The sequence below is a fragment of the Gopherus flavomarginatus genome, chromosome 9 (genome assembly GCF_025201925.1).
Source record: "Gopherus flavomarginatus isolate rGopFla2 chromosome 9, rGopFla2.mat.asm, whole genome shotgun sequence".
NCBI classification, from domain to species: domain Eukaryota; kingdom Metazoa; phylum Chordata; order Testudines; family Testudinidae; genus Gopherus; species Gopherus flavomarginatus.
The window spans coordinates 60,781,114-60,797,235 of NC_066625.1; the positions used below are offsets into that span (position 1 = coordinate 60,781,114).

A 16,122-nucleotide genomic window follows, 5' to 3' on the forward strand; every position below is an offset into this window, starting at 1 on the left:
AATCAGTATAACTAATATTGAATAGCTACCAGATCTGTTTTATCCACACTCTGAGGTGGTTTTATCATTCACAGACAGGAAATTAAATGTTGTAAAGTGGGTGTGCAAAACAAGAACTTATGATGGATACTGGTAGATTGTAGCACCTACTCTAATTATGGTTGCAGAACAGTTTCCATTAGAATCTCCTCTTTTTCACAGGCTTATAATTTTCTAAACCATTCTGTTTTTTAGGAGGGGGAGGAGATGGAATTTTCCATGCTTGGTCTCTCACAGAAGATGATTTCTCAGCTTTGAACATAGCCATTTTGAAGATATGGTAGAGTAGGGGGAGGAGAACCACAGCAGAAACATCTGAATTTTGCAACTTGGCATGGACATTATTCTAATGGGCAGCTGTGCAAGTGCATGGTTTTAAGAAAGCATTCTGAAATGAGCTGTAACCTACAAGTGATGGAAAACTCACATCTGAGCATGCCCAGTGGATATCTGAGCGGTTTTTTTAAACACAGCCTACGGAACTCCCATCCACTTGGACATCACTTTGCACCTTCTGCCTGCTAATTTCCTAGATCCATGAACTGCTGCTTTCAGGGTATTGCTGGGAAAATTTAAATGTGGCAAATTGAAATGTCTCACTGAAATATTCAGTGAACAAAAATCCATTGTATTAATATCCAAAAGGAGAGAGAACTGCGAGTATGAATTAAAATAATGGAATCCACTGCTTCAGGTGGTTCAGCTCCTTTTTATACATTTTACAACATTTTGCAAATTTTAAGCTCTTATTTATAAAGATGAATGACCCAATTGCCCATTGTGTCACTGCAGTTTTATACTAATGTAACTCCATTTATATTAATGGAGTCACACCAGAATGAAACTGGAGTAACACAATGGAGAACCAGACCTTACTTTTTGTATCTTTGCCGTCAGTTTTCTTTGTGATTGCTTTGCTATATGGCCAACCGAGAGGATCAGTAGCAAAGAAACTGTCCCCTCTGCTATCCTGTTCAGCAAGGTGGAGTATAAACTTCAAAGTCCAGGTGGAGCTACTTAAATGCTACCATTATTAAGAAGAGAGAAACTATTTTCTTATACTTTTCATAAGCATGTTTTGGGTATATAGATTAATATTTATCTATTAGGAATTGGCAGACTATATGAAAGTCCATCTAGGCTAGTATCTCGTTACTGGTAGTGCCAGTAGTGGATACATCAGAGAAAGATGCAAGAAACCTACAATAGCTAGTTATGGGACAACTTACCCAATAAGTAGAGCCTGGCTTGTGTCTTGAAGCATTGAGGTTTTATATCTTCCAAAACTCTTGTTTGTTTTTAATATTTTACTATAATAATTCTAGACATTCTTATTACTCATCTAAATGTCTGATCTCTTTTGAAATTCTGCTAAACCCGCAATGGCCTCTCGTGACAATGAAGTCCACTGATTTAATTATGCTTTGGCACTGATCTTAGTGTCAGTGGAGCAGGGTTCTATTCCCAGCTGTGCTGACCTGCAATGTGACATTGGGCTAGTCATTTCACCTATCTATGCCTCTCTTTCCTCTTTCTGTGTATTGTCTATTTGGATTGTTAGCTCTTGAGGAGGGATTGTTTCTTACTATGTGTTTGCAATGAGGCCTTGAAGGTACTGCTAACAGAAGTATTTTGTTGTTATCACTTTTGAATTTACCACCTTTCAGTTTCATTGACTGTGCCCTTGCTCTTGTGCAGTGAGACGGGGTGAATAGAAGTTCCTAATAAACCACCTTGGTCTCATTCATTGTTTTGGATATGTCTGTCATGTCCCTTATTCACCTCCTCTACAAAGTAAACAGTCCTCAGGCTTTTCAGTCTCTTGTCATATGAGCTTTTCCATTCCTTTCTTAGTCATTCTTGTCACCAAAGCTGAACCCCCATAAATTCTGCAATTTTCTTTCTGAAATGGGGTGACCAGATCTGGTCATATTATTCTAGGGGTGGGTGTACACTTGCTTTATATAATGGTGTTGTATTTTTTGAATTATTCTCCATCCCATTCTTTATGCATCACAAAACGTATTTGCTGAAATATTTAAGATGTACAATGTTGCAGAGTTAACATTGCTGCTGGAATATGACATTTTGCGTTTCCTGACGTTTTGATTTTAATGATCTAACTTAGCATTGTGTAAACATACTATAGGGAAGGCTTGGGGGGCAGCCAGGGTGTGTGTGTGGGTGCAGGGGGAACTGCATTTAGTTCAGACTATAGAAGAAAATGTCTTGTAATGGTCATCCTAGAATATAGAAAGGAGAAAGTGCTGCAAGAGTTAAGAATATGTGAAATGTTTTCAAATGTGAAATTGAAATACCATACATGGTAGATGGAATTTACAGTCATACATATTATCTTTAATAGAATGATCTTGGGTCACGTGCTCTAGCCAAGTCCTAGATTGTTCTTTCCACCATTCCAGTCTCTCTTAAACCCCCGTGTGAATGTTCCCCATGGAAGTAGGCTCAGCAGGGCTGAGGCTGGGGGGCTGAGGAGTTGCTGCTCCCAAGCATTCTTCTTTTACTGGGCACAAATATCTACAGTATTTAACCTAGGCTTTGCATCAGCATCACCCTCGGAGCAGAGCTCCTGCAGGAGTCATACTGTATGGGGGCAGTGAAGGGTGAATAGTCAGGGAGCTGCACAGAAGCTATTCAGAGGCAGAGTATGACCACTAGGGAAGATGATGAGGACATTATCCATCACATCAATATTTCAGTCTCTGGGGGCGATATTGCTCGAACAATCAAAGAGCTCATCCTGTGAAGGAAGAAAGCAGCCCTCTATGGGGTTAAAAGTAATATTCATTTTGAAAGGTGTTGGACCTAACAGGAGGAGTTGGATTTGAGTTCCCATTACTGAATGAAACTAGAGATAGTCCATAACCAAATGTCTCTCAGAAAAGGACCACCAGGGCCGGCTCTAGGCACCAGCAAATCAAGCACGTGCTTGGGGTGGCACATTTTCAAGGGTGGCATCTCGGCCATTTTTTTTTTTTTTTTTTTTTGTTTCCGGCCGTGAAAGCTTAGAGTCGGCCCTGGCAGCAGCAGCGCGTTGTGCATGGGGGGTGCCCTGGGGCCACTACAGTTCATGCCACAGGGGAGCAGCACCTGCTCCTTGTGGCTGGGCCGAGCAAGCTCCGAGTAGGGGACACTCAGGCTGGGGGCTGCCTCGCGGGGCACACGGAGCCACCTGCAGATGCCGCAGGGTGGCTGTCTCCCCTCCTCCCCCTAGTGCTGCAACTGGGGCTGGGCAAAGCGGCCCACGTCGCCCAGGACTTGCGGCCAGCAGTCCTGCTCTCCGGGGCTCCACTCCCTCTGGGGCTACCTGCCCCTCCTCCTCAGCACCCTGCCAAGGTGGTCCCGCGGCTCTGCCCTCCTGGGTCCCGGCTGGACCTGGAGGGGGGAGCCCTGGCTGGAAGGCCCTGGGCTGAGACGCAGTCCAGAAGTCGTGCTGCTTACCCCGACCCTGCCAGTGCCAGACCAGCTGGAGGCGAGGGGGGAGCAGGCAGAGTCAGCACTGGTGGGGGGGAGTCCAGAGCTGGGGGGGGAGGGCACTGTTGTGGGGGGATGAGAGCCCCGTGCTGGGGTGGGGGGCAGCCAAAAAATTTTTTGCTTGGGGTGGCAAAAAACCTAGAGCCGGCCCTGGTCACCGCAGTTACCAACTTTCACGCGGTAAATAAGCACCCCAACTTTCACAATAAGCCAGAAATCAAGCTAATCCCATTTCATAACAAGCCAATCCCTAAGACCCTCAACACTGTATGTGACTAGATCCCCCTGGTGTGCAGTCTGGGACTGTGGTGGGCCCGCTGTGCACCCATGACTCTCTTTCCTCCCCCCCAGCCCCTGTTTGCCAGGAGCCGATTTAAAAAAAAAAAAAAAAAAAAAAAGGAGCAACAAACTACAAGCCATAAACTAGCCAGCAAGTAACTCACAAGCCAATTAAGCCAAAAACAAGCCCAATTTCTACGTTTTTTTCTGCAGGTTTGGCATGAGGTTTAAGCTTTTCTTCCCACTGTCCAATATGCATTGACTGCAGTGACATCTACAGGTTAAGAAATGCACAAGAGCTGCAAATTATCCTGTTGCTTATAGATGTCAACAGAATTTTATAGATACATTTTTCTTTCCCTTCAGATGGAGAAAACATCTATTATAATCCACATTTTTGGTGCTTGCCACTAGAAACTAAGTAGGTAATTGATTGCAATAGCTATGGATTTGGCATCCTCTGAAATAGTTGTCTCGTTATTTAATTAAGAGACTTGACTACGTTTCCTATGAAAAGGCAAAGCAGCATAGATGCACTAGAGATGTTGCTAATGAAAAACACACTTTTTAATATTTATTAGTAGTTAAAATAATTCACTGGGTCTGATAAAGGGATTAATATAAGGAGATGGTGCGTAGACTTGGGTGAATAGACAGCTCTGATGATCCTAATTTGTTGATTATTTTTAACATTTATGTGCTCTTAATAGCCAAGTATTACAGGAAGCCCAGTGTACAGAATAAATGCCCAGAACTTTTTACCACAAATGGACTCAGGAAGATCTGTTTAGAGGGAGAGAAGTTGAGTGATAGTGAGTGGAAACTTTTTGACTATTCTTGAGACTTTGAGCCTATGTTTGGTTGTTACTGTACATCTATTAGATGAATCACTTTAATATGAAAATTTAAACTAGACAGAGAATATCTTCGTATGAGAAACTAATTTTGCCGCTTGGCATGCAACATCAAAGGAAATCTTCTTAATGACATCGTTCCCATGCAGCCAAAATAAAGGAAAAATATTTTTTAAATGCAGATGTAGTCACTTCAGTTTGGAAGAACTCCTTGTCTTGGTGAAATGGTTTCTCTGCTCACTTTACTTATAAAAGGTAAATTCAGATTTTAGAGTGGTTTTTCATCAAAGCTCTATTCTCTTGTGGGGAAGTGGCTTATATGCCATCTGTGGTTGACAAGCTTGTAACATAATCACTCAAAGTAGCACTTCTCAGTGCTCCAAGGAACACATCCTGCCATTCTCTCTGAGGCAAAACCCCCAACGAAGTCTCTATGCCCTCACAAAGACACTGGAGAAAGCCAAGTCATGATAAAGTGTTCTATTTAAAGGGACACTACCTTGACCTTTAATTTTACCTTTTGGATTCTGGAAATTACCACTAAACTGGTATATAATTTAGCCTAATGGTACGTGTAAACAAATTAATGCATACATGTTATGATAGAGGAATAGGAATGCAACAGTTTGTTAAACACACTCAGCTTTTTAAACAGTATTCTGCAGTGTTATTAACTATAAAAGTATGCATGTACAAAGGATGCAAAAGGTGGAACTACCGACAATGAGGATCATATTTTAGCCTCATTAATACTGACAAGTGTCCTTTTTAACAATTCAGGAGCCTAACTGTCACCTTGTTAGCATTAATTAATTTAGCTGAACTTGTTAATAATGTTGACACAATATTGCAAGCTGATTAGCTTTCCGACCTGCTTTTTTCTAGTAACAGTAGGTGTAATTTGATTTTTGCTAGTGCGGATAGTAATAAGGCTATTGAACTGAGGTTTAATTTTGCAAACAGATAACACAAATGTACGTAGCTCTTTTGAAGAAAAAGTAGCCACATTTAATGTTTTGTATAGTTAAAAATGTCTAATATTTGTCTCTTAAGTACCCTTCCCACCACACTATGAAATGCTGGTGTAAGACACCCTATGATGCAAACCTAGCATAATTCAACTGTCAACTCCATTTAACTTCATAATCCTGCATATGCACGATTGTACACCTTTTGGATGGAGGCTACAACAGTTGCTTCTTAAGTATAGTTATATAATGATTTAGAAGCATGCTTGCCACATGTAAAAAAAAATCATTAAAATAAAGATCAGTTTAGTGAGATGTGATATTTCTGGCAGAGTTGTTAAATGTTTGCTTAAATTTTTAAAAGTACTAGGTAAATTCTGCTTTCTCTTTTAGGTGGTGGGAAAACATAGAATTTAAAAATGTTCCCGTAAATAAATGTGTTTGTTGAAATAAGAAGGTTGGGGAAAGTGATATGGATATAATGAAATGAGAATTTCACCAGCTAATGGTAGAAAATACAGCCTAAAACATGAGATAAATTCTGCTCTGGGTTAATCTATGAAAGTATGGACATTTTTTTTGTTTATTTTTTGGATGTGGAGGGAGAGCCTTTCTTCAAAATGAAGAAAGAAATTTCTATATTTTCTGGTTTTAATTGAAATAAATACTTACCATTGTCCAAAGAGCTGGTCAAATGGCATTATTCCAGATTTACACTGTGGGTGCCAAATCTGGCTTTCCTATCCCTTTCCATTGTTACTAGCAAAAGAGACCCCATTCAGTACACATTACTTCTTTGAATGCATGAGAAAAATAAAGTATGAAAACTTCACAATCCTCCAGCTAGATAAAAGACATAAGGAGACACACACTGCCTCAAGATAAGAAGTCTTCAGGGTACCAATCCTCAGAGCACAGGAGCATAGGCCTACCAGATTATTTTTTTTGACAGAAAATATGGATTGGCCTCTTTTAGCAGTAAAACACCATAGTGTACAGTATATGACAATAGGACCATACAAGTATCCCTGCTATATGTGCTCATCTTCACAAGTGACCAAAGTTAGTGGTTATCTCCAAAAAGAAATTAAGTATGACAACAATTCTGTGAACCCTAGAATCCTGTAACATCATCCAGCCTGGGTCAACTTCATTTGCTGGCTGTTTAGTGAATAAAGGCAGTAGCAACTCAGAACAGAAACTTTGTTCAGAGAAGCTGCTGTTCACCATTCTCAAGTGCTGTTACAATAAGCTGAACTTGGGTTTACTTTTTAAAAAAAACAAACATTTTTCATTACATGTAAATTGGGGCATTTATGTATCTAAATATTTGATATTGCTGTGTCAATGGCAGTATTTTATGGCTATATAATTATGTTCCCAAATCTTGTTTATTAAATGTAAAAAAAAATAGCTAACACGGTAGCTGAAATTCTAGCATTCAGACATCTTGCAGCAGTGTTGTGCTGTCCATGGTATGTTTGATCCGATCATCTCAAAGCACCTTAGAAGCATGAAATGGGCAAATAGCCTGGGGCGAGAATTCATTCCCTACTGGAGCCCAATAAAGCTCCCTAGTGCACCTCTCAGTTTATCTGGCTATGCACCAGTGTGATGGGATAGCCTGCCCCCTTAAGGGTAGTGGTGCCTAGTGGTCAGCCCATCTTTGTGGTGAGATGTTGCCCTTTAACATTCTGAAAGGTCTGACATGTATACCTAGGAGGTATTGATAGAGAGGAAGTGGTCTGGGAAGTAAGTGGTTCTTTGGAGGAAATCCCATCACTGTGACTTTAAGGGCTCGAGATCCAGAGCCTTGCAGAGCGAGCAGGGGAAACTGTCCATTCACCCAAACAATGGGGATGAGCTGGGAGAAGGGGAAGGATGAACATAAATGCTGCTTCCTCCCTCATGGCAGGGCAGACTCTAGCAGAAAAAGGCTGTCCTGTGTACTCTGAGTACTAATTGGGGAAAGGGGCCAGCTGAGAAAGAAGCTGGCTAACTTACAACCCAGCTCTGATGAGGGGAGCTGGGGTGTCCTATTTAAGCAGGGCTAGAGAGAATGAAAGGTAACCCAAAAGGGACTGGGAAGAGGGTAGGCGCCAGAGAAACTGCAAAGCTCAGAAAAGCCTTCTGTTTGGGATTTTTGTTTGGATTATTATCCTGAAAGGGGGATAGAACTCAGTGACGCTGCTCGATGGCTGAGCAATGCGAACCCTGGGAGAGAGAGAAAACCCTGGGGCAGGAGGAGGAAACTTGAGGGAGGGAGTACCTGCAGTGCCACATGTAGCAGGCACCACAGGGCAGTCACACCCCCATGACAACCATGTATAGAATTTAACTGTAAAGACTAAAGCTCAAGATATTTGTTTGGGGTAGAGAATTATCATTTCTATTATACAGGAAGGGAAATGGAGGCACAGACTGATGTCCAAATTAACACAGCAGGACAAAGCTGAAATCAGAAATAGAATGCCCATCTCCTGAACCGCTGTCCTAGCCAATGTTAACTCTGATTTAGGATAAGCACATTGTTGCCATTTCTTAAATGAGGCTGTACAGTGTATTTTTTCTGATTATGAAGACCTGTTTTACTGAAATGGTATTTAGAATAGAATCCCGTTTCTGTCCACTCCCATTCATGCCTTGAATGGCCCATACAGTTAATTTAAAAGTAAAAGAAAGGGACAGAATTGTTGAACATGTTTGATTCACAAATGTGTGCTATTCAGGCACTGGAGAAAGTCTCCCAGCTCAGTTTTGTGTGAGAAGGCAACTGGTTACAGGATGATCCTGCCATTTTATTAAACTTGGAAGCCTTTTCTTACCTTGTTGAAATAGTCAAACCAGTCTTAAAATACCTTGGCTTTGGCACGCACCAGGCCTTGCATGGGAGGGCCTCTTCCCTTCTCCTTTCTCTGCTCTTTTCCCCCTCTCCCATTTGCAGTAATTTTAGTTCATCTATTTTGTAACTGCAGTGAAGTAATGATTATGCTGCATGCTGTGGTTGGTGACTGCATCATCTTCTCCGTCGGGGAGAGGGCCAGAATCTGTGATCACAGCTAGTAATTGAGTTTTTTGTTATGCCTGGTATGTTGTCTTATCCTCAAAAAATGTTACAAGATGACTATCCTTAAATACTATCATGCTATGTTATTAAAATATACACTAAAAGATTAATCTAAAGAATTAATTGTTCTTAAATGTCCAGTCTTCTATAATTTCATGCATTTCACAAAGCTGTGATTTTTTTTTTTAAGCACGCTTTACAACTAGTGAAGAGATTTTTCCAAGGAAATTGCTTTCAAATAACCGATGGAACACTTTTACACGCACGCGCGCGGCTCCAGGAACCAGCACACCAAGTGCGTGCCTGGGGCGGCAAGCCATGGGGGGTGGCCTGCCAGTCACTGTGAGGGTGGTAGTCAGGTGGCTTTTGGCGGCATGCCTGTAGGAGGTCCACCGGTCCCGCGGCTTCGGCTGCAATTTGGCGGGTACGCCAAAGGCGCGGGATTGGCGGACCTCCCGCAGGCATGCCACCTAAAGCCACCTGACTGCCGTGCTTGGGGCGGCAAAATACATAGAGCTGCCCCTGCATGTATATATACCCCCCTCCTGCAGTCCTTCACAAGATCATGATGAATGGAAAGTAGAAAAAAACAAATGTACTGTATTTTGTGTCCAGCAAGACAGTGAAGTTAAAGTAAACAGTCCAGCAATGAAGGCTTGATTCAAGACTAGATGCTTTGATAACAGGCCAGATCTCCAGCTGGTGTACACTGTCATGATTCCATTAACTAAAATGGCGCTAGGTTGATTTACATCAACTGAGGATCTTGTCCATTGCATCTTTATAAATAGCTGTGTTTTCTGCTTGCATGCTGCTGTTGGGAAAACCAAAATGTGAACCATCTTTTCTTATCTGTTTAATTCATGCCATTCTTGGTCTTTCCAAAACAAATGTTTGAATGCACTTCAAGAAATTGTTATTGACTTCAAATACTCTTGAGCAATAACCATCTTTGTGACTTTCCAATAGAAAAACATTGCCTAAAACTTCATCATAAGCAGCTAGTTGGGGGAGACTTTTAAAACATGCCTGGTTAATGCTTTAAGCTGTTTGCCTGTGTGTCTTTAAGCATTTTCATTGTTGGCTCTTCTTGCACATCTCTGCTAATGTGCCCAGCAGTGTCATACACATTCTCTGGATGTGACAGTCCTAATCCTTCATTAGGTATAGACTTGTCACTTAGTTGATTGCTGTTGTATTCCAGCCTGCAATGTGGTGGCTTCATAATGTGACTACTGTTCAATGCAAGAGCCAGCTCTACCTGTCATGCCCTCAGCAAGCATTTGGGAAGAACATCTAGTTTTCAGATGCAAATTAGATTGCACTTTTTTCTCTTTATGGCAGCAGCCAACTGTGGATGGCAGAGGCGCTGCTGTTTAGTTTATAACAGGTGTCTGCTGCATAATACAGAAGTCCTTATATTCAGCCACGGTGTCCAGTTAAGTGTGTGTAACTAACTGTGCCTTCAAAGCGAACAGGCACCTGTACAGGGGCTTTAAAAGATATAATGTTTTTATCCTTTCTCAGTGGCAGCAGTTGCATTCATAAAATCAATAAATGACTTGAAGTCCAATGGAAGTGTGTCTGAACATAAGGATAAAAGTCAAGGTGTCTTTCACGTGTATGCATGATGTCAGATGTTTGATATTATAAGCTTGACATACCAAAGTAGCATTGGTGCAAGAGGGAAGATATTAGCTCAAGTCTAGGTAAACCCAAGAAAATGAGGAGAGGTAGGAGCAAAATGAAGATCATTTACAGTTAAACAGCTTATTGAGAGGTAGCAAATTCTATGCAAATGAGTTCTCCCACAACACCTTGTTCAGTAGTTATTAACTGCTTTTTGTTGCCCGCACAATTCCATGTGTCTGAAGATCAAGTCAACCCATTTTTGGCTCAGTTATGGACTATAAGGATGAGGAAAGGGACGAACTTTGTACCCCCTCTACCAAATGCTTTCCACTTAATTTTGAATTAAGATAACTGCTTGTTTTCCCTGTGTGTTTGTGACTGTTCTAGAAGGTTGTACTATTTTATCTTATAAGAGAATCTGCTTTTACACAGTTTTTTTTAATTATTGAAAGTATTATTTGTAGAAGAAAAATTGGTCCAGCCATTTGTAATGTTTAGCAGATGCTCTGGCAACTTAAAATTTTCCAGCAATTAGTCAACTGAACAGATCAGTTAAAAGACCACCACCACCACAACAACAAAAACTTATTTAAAAAGCAGTAATTATGCACCTTATGGAATCAGAATATTTTTCATATAGCTTGCAGTTACTCTATCAAGTTTCTTAATTCAATAACAAAGCTTGAGCTACTTAAATCTGTATGTTGCATCTTGTGGTGTAATATAGATCAATACACCACAAGATGATGGGCATGGTACAAGAACCTGAATGAAAGAGCATAGTTGCCCTGTGGCACACTCAAATCAGGCTATTAGAGGCAGAAGGACTTAAATTTTCACCAGCAGTTAATTTTGTGGGCCCAAATTGTGCCAGAAAGAAGAGGAGGCCAGGACTCCATCCTTCTAAAAATTTTACCCGTATACTGTTTATCCATCTGCATACTTTCATACTCTTAGTGGCCTTCTGACAGTGTCCCAGCAATGTTCAGGCACAAGGAGTTTAAGCTGGGCACTGGAGCCTTTCTTCCTCATATTTTGTTTTTAATTAATGCTTTGATTCTCTTAATTCCACCCATTAACCACACCCATTGACTTCAGTGGAGTTGTACCTCTGTACCTAAGTAGAATTTGGCCCAGTAAGTTTCTGTCAAAACAAATAGCATGTGTTCTAACAAAGCTGCTATAGCCATTTACATAGCCCTAGAATGAATGAGGTTTTAAATAGCTTAATGTATCTGAACAGTCAGATGGTTGCTTAACTAAATGTAACATATTGACGAAATTTGTGGAGCTGTGCTGCCACTAGCTTTTGGTTTATTGAAACTGCAGATGTTTGGAGGAGAGAAATTAGCAGCTGAGTTGAATTACTCAGGGTGCATGACAGAGCAAATTATTTAGGTAATGAAGCTAAAAATGCAGGGGGATTAGAATATTATTATAGTAAAATTGTTCCTTGTTAATTCAGTTTGTGCTCAGATTTTGTTTCCTTAAACAGCACATTACATGAACCTTCCTTGTTTGTGTCAATGAATATGTATGACTCCTAATTTAATCAATATACTTATAAAACAGCATTAGCAATCATGTGTAGCACAAATCGCAGCCTTCAGAAGCAGGTTAGTTCAGTTTATATACTTAACATAGCTTAACACCCTATTTGAATATGTGGGGAAAGGAAATCCTGCACAGTCTGCAAAGTAGAAAACATCTAACTCAGATACAGGGAAGGATTTTTCATTATTGTTAAATATTTATTATGTAGAGAGGAAGAAGCTTTTTTTGGCTAAGGCACTGGACTGGGACTCTGGAGTTCTGGGGTCAGTTCCTGATTCTGCTGGGAACTTGTCACCTTGTGCAGCCTTGAACAAGTCACAGAAGTGTCAATCTAGCAACTTTGACCATGCGAGTAGTCCCAATGATGTAAATGGGACTATTTATGTGCTTGAAGTAAAGCACATGCATAAGAACTTTGCAGAATTAGAGCCAAAGTGCTTAGTGCTTTGCAAGATTGAGCACATAGGCTCCAATTCAACAAAACAATTAAGCATGTGCTTAAATCCGTATCTACTCAGCAAAGCAGGAATCAATGCCGCAGGAGTATATGCACAAAACTAATCACTGCCACTGCCAGGAAAACTGGTTCCCCCCACCCACCCACATAAAAAATTTCCCATCCAGAGATTCTGTTTTTCCGCAGGAAATTCTAAACCCCTGCAAAGGAGTTGGAGGTGAGAACGTTTTCCTACATTTTTGTTTACAACTCTTTCAAGTCACTATACAGTTGAGAAATAGTAAGTGTGTGGGGAGAAAGAAACCACTTTTAAAAGTGACCCTTTCACTTTTCCTTCTCTCTGCGATCAACACTTTAACTTGTCTCACTTTTGCCAGTTGGAAAACAGTCAAAACGTGTGTAGGAGCCCCTACAATTTTGAAAAGAAAACTTCTGAAAAAATTTGGAATTTGTTTCCCTAAATTTTTTGTTCTGAAAAACTTTTGGAACTTTTGGAATTTGTCAAATGAAATTTCTTGCAGAAAAATTTTGTTTTTAACAAATCCACATTTTTCCACAGAAAAAAACTTTCTACCGGTTCTATTGATAACATACTTAGGTGTTTTGCTGAATCAGAGCCTTAATTTGTTACTTAGTTTCCCATTCATAAAAGAGAATAATGCTTCCTTTGTCTGTCTGGTCTTAAACTGTCAGAATTTGGGGCAAGGGCTGTCTCTTGCAGTGTCTAGCATAATTAGGCTCTGGTCTTGGTTTAGGCCTCTCTGCAGGATAGCACAAATAATAAAACGTAAAACTTGTAAAGAACTGTAAATTTACATAGCACTTTACAAATGTGGAGTTAAATTCCATCCCTGAAAGAGCTTCATAGCATGAGAAACTTAATTCTAATTGCTGTTAGTTCAGTAAAGAAGCAGTGCTTTCATAGAGTTCATCTGTGGTCCTTTCTCAAGAAAGGGAGAGAAATACAAAGACAGAAGAGAAGATATACTCCAGTGCACCTAGAGTACTGCCATATTTTCCTCCCTTCCTCAGTCTCAGGGTGTTAATTATTAATAATAAACATTCAATCTAATTTTTTTTGTGAATTTGAGATTCTTCATTTAAAATGCTACCAGTATTTCCCATATTTATCTGTGTATAAAACTGGTCAGTAGCGTAGACTAGTAACCGTAACACTTGTGTGTAAAGTATTACATTCGTATCATGGATTTTCAGCCAGGACAAACTTTATACCTTTTGTAACAGTTCCGAGGAAATGACATTGGAGGAAACCTTTTAGTATTTAGTTCTTCAGCCAAAATGTGAACTCCCCAGTTCTTTTTGGTTTTGAAATGCTGATCCTAGCCTTGTGGGTTCTTAAACACCTTCTCAAATGACCCATTTTAATAACCTGAAAGCTATTATATAACGAGCAACCATAATTTAGTCCAAGACTCTAGGGGGACCCTCACAGTTCAGCAATGAATAGTTAATGCAGTATAATGTTTAGTAGGTTATTAGTTTTCACTGTACAAATGCTGATCAGGGAACGCTTTTATAAGGTGTTTAAAAGAAAATGTAATTAACTGGTTGTGTGCTTCTGTTGCAGCTCAAATTGAAATTATTCCATGCAAGATCTGTGGAGACAAATCATCAGGAATCCATTATGGTGTCATTACATGTGAAGGCTGCAAGGTAAGCTTTGGGAAAAAAATTAAGTCTTAAAACATCTGTGTTTATCCATTTGAGTTTGATTCTTTCATTTTATAAATATCACATTTTGTTTTGCTGTGAAGTTGATTATGTTTGATTGATAAAACTAATAAAAAACTGGGGAACAAGTTTTAAAATACAATTTAAGCATAAGCTTTGGCTCCTAGGTGAATTTTTTCCAAGCCCTTGGGAGAGCTTCCAAAATCCCAGGACTTCCTGTTGTGCTACGGATGCGACAGATTCCTTCATTATCAAACTGACACTGAATGAATAGGAGTAGAAAGAAGAGTCCTTTCCAGCAGGCCACAATGAATCTGTTTTATGGATTCACTTAGACAGAATTTATGGTTTTCTTGATTTTTTTTGGAAAGTTGCAAAGAAACCTAGTCAAAGGGTGCTAGTTGAGATCTCAGGCTTTTAAGTTTTCCTTTGTAAATGTGTGTTTGTAATTTATGGCACTGACTTATACGTATATTTTATCCTGCATCGAAAACAGCATGAGATGAAAAAATTGTATGGGGTGTATTTTTTATATTAAAGATATAAAAACCTTCCTGCTGGCAAAAAAAAATTTTCACTGTGGTGCAAGTCATTGCCATGTGAGGTTTAGGCTTGGATTTTTTTTTTCTCCTGAAGTTGAATCTTCAATAACTCCACTAAAATAAGATTTCAGTAGCAGTGTTAACCCTCTATTCGGTGTCTGTTTCTTTCAATGAAGATTAAATTCATTCAGCATTAATGTTGACACCTGTCTGGCTATACTGCAACTATACACACACACGTGCACGCGCATGACCTGGTCCTGACACATTGCGTACATCCCTGCTGCAGGCATCGTTGTCTCATGCGAGTACCTTCTGCTGTGACTCGAGTACTAATGGGTTTTCCACTTTTAACCCACATTTCAGAGGATAAGAGATTACTCTTGCCATTTCATTCCCAAGCTGCTTGCCTGCTTCCCTTGCTGGGCACATGTAACTGCAACTACCTTTAGAGATTAGGCTCCTGTTTTTGTGCTAGACAGAGATTCATCCTGTGCTCTTCCAGACAGGATTTTAGCTTTTTTGCTCTGACTCAGCCTTCCGTCTAGCAGCAGCGCTGGTAAGGAGAGATTCCTGGAAGGGGATCATAATGGAAGCTCGGCATTCCTCAGTGATGAGCTCTGCTAAATATCTTCATCCATTTTATCCTGATGAAGCTTCTGTCCAGCACTGAGCAGCTTCAGGATTCAAGGGCCAGCTTCATAAGAGAGAAAGGAAGGGTCGCATACCTTGCCCAAGACTGCTGCTTTGACAGGCGCACTTTGTCCTGGATATACGATATTGGGGAAGGCCAAAGCCATGATGCCTGAATACTGCCTCACTGTGTCACAGTTATCATTGCCTCTCTTCATCACTTACCTTAGGAATCAGCCAGTCATTTTCATCCAAAGGGCAACTCTGATGTGCAGTGTGAAAACCCAGGTGATTTCTCTACTCTATTCAAATCAGAGTCTTTATTTTTGATAGGGACAGCCATGCACACCAGCAGCCCTGCGAAAGTGACTTTGTGTTTCATATCTTCATGTTAGTGCAAGACCCTCCCCATCCCATCATCCAGGCCTAGAAATTTAGAGCATCAATTAGCTCAGTTCATTCTAATGTCTTTACACAGCTTGCATTCAGCTTGCCACCCAGTCTCCAGCCACATCTCTCAAAATCTAAGGTCTTGCAGGAGTTCAAAGAGAAATTCTAAAAGAAAGTCAATGTACTTCACATTAGTATGGACAATCTGCAGTATTCCTAGGTTCTCAGCCAGATATCGCAGCTCTGCAGTTCCATCTTGAGATGCGGGCAGGGAGAGGATAAGAGATTCCTCCCACCTCCAAAATACCATACCCAAAAAGGGAAGAAACACTAGAAAGAGCCACAATGAGTTTAATCTCTTGGGAGATCTGTTAATCACTCCAAGCATTCATCCAGGTCATCAGCTGAAGAGGGTCCATTTCTAAGTTCATCCTTTTATCTGGTCTCCATTTCCTGTACGAAGAGTTGAGGCTCATGAATTTTATTGACTACACCCTAACAACCATAGACCCTGACCCTC

The 16,122-nt window shown here is 40.4% G+C and overlaps 1 protein-coding gene across 1 annotated transcript in view; it reads left to right on the forward strand.

The window, feature by feature from the left end:
- The window catches only part of RORA (RAR related orphan receptor A), a 561,431-nt gene that overhangs the window by 519,301 nt on the left and 26,008 nt on the right, over nt 1-16,122 (forward strand). Inside the window, 1 exon segment of the mRNA XM_050967007.1 lies at nt 13,934-14,019. Coding sequence (XP_050822964.1) covers nt 13,934-14,019 — 86 coding nt within the window.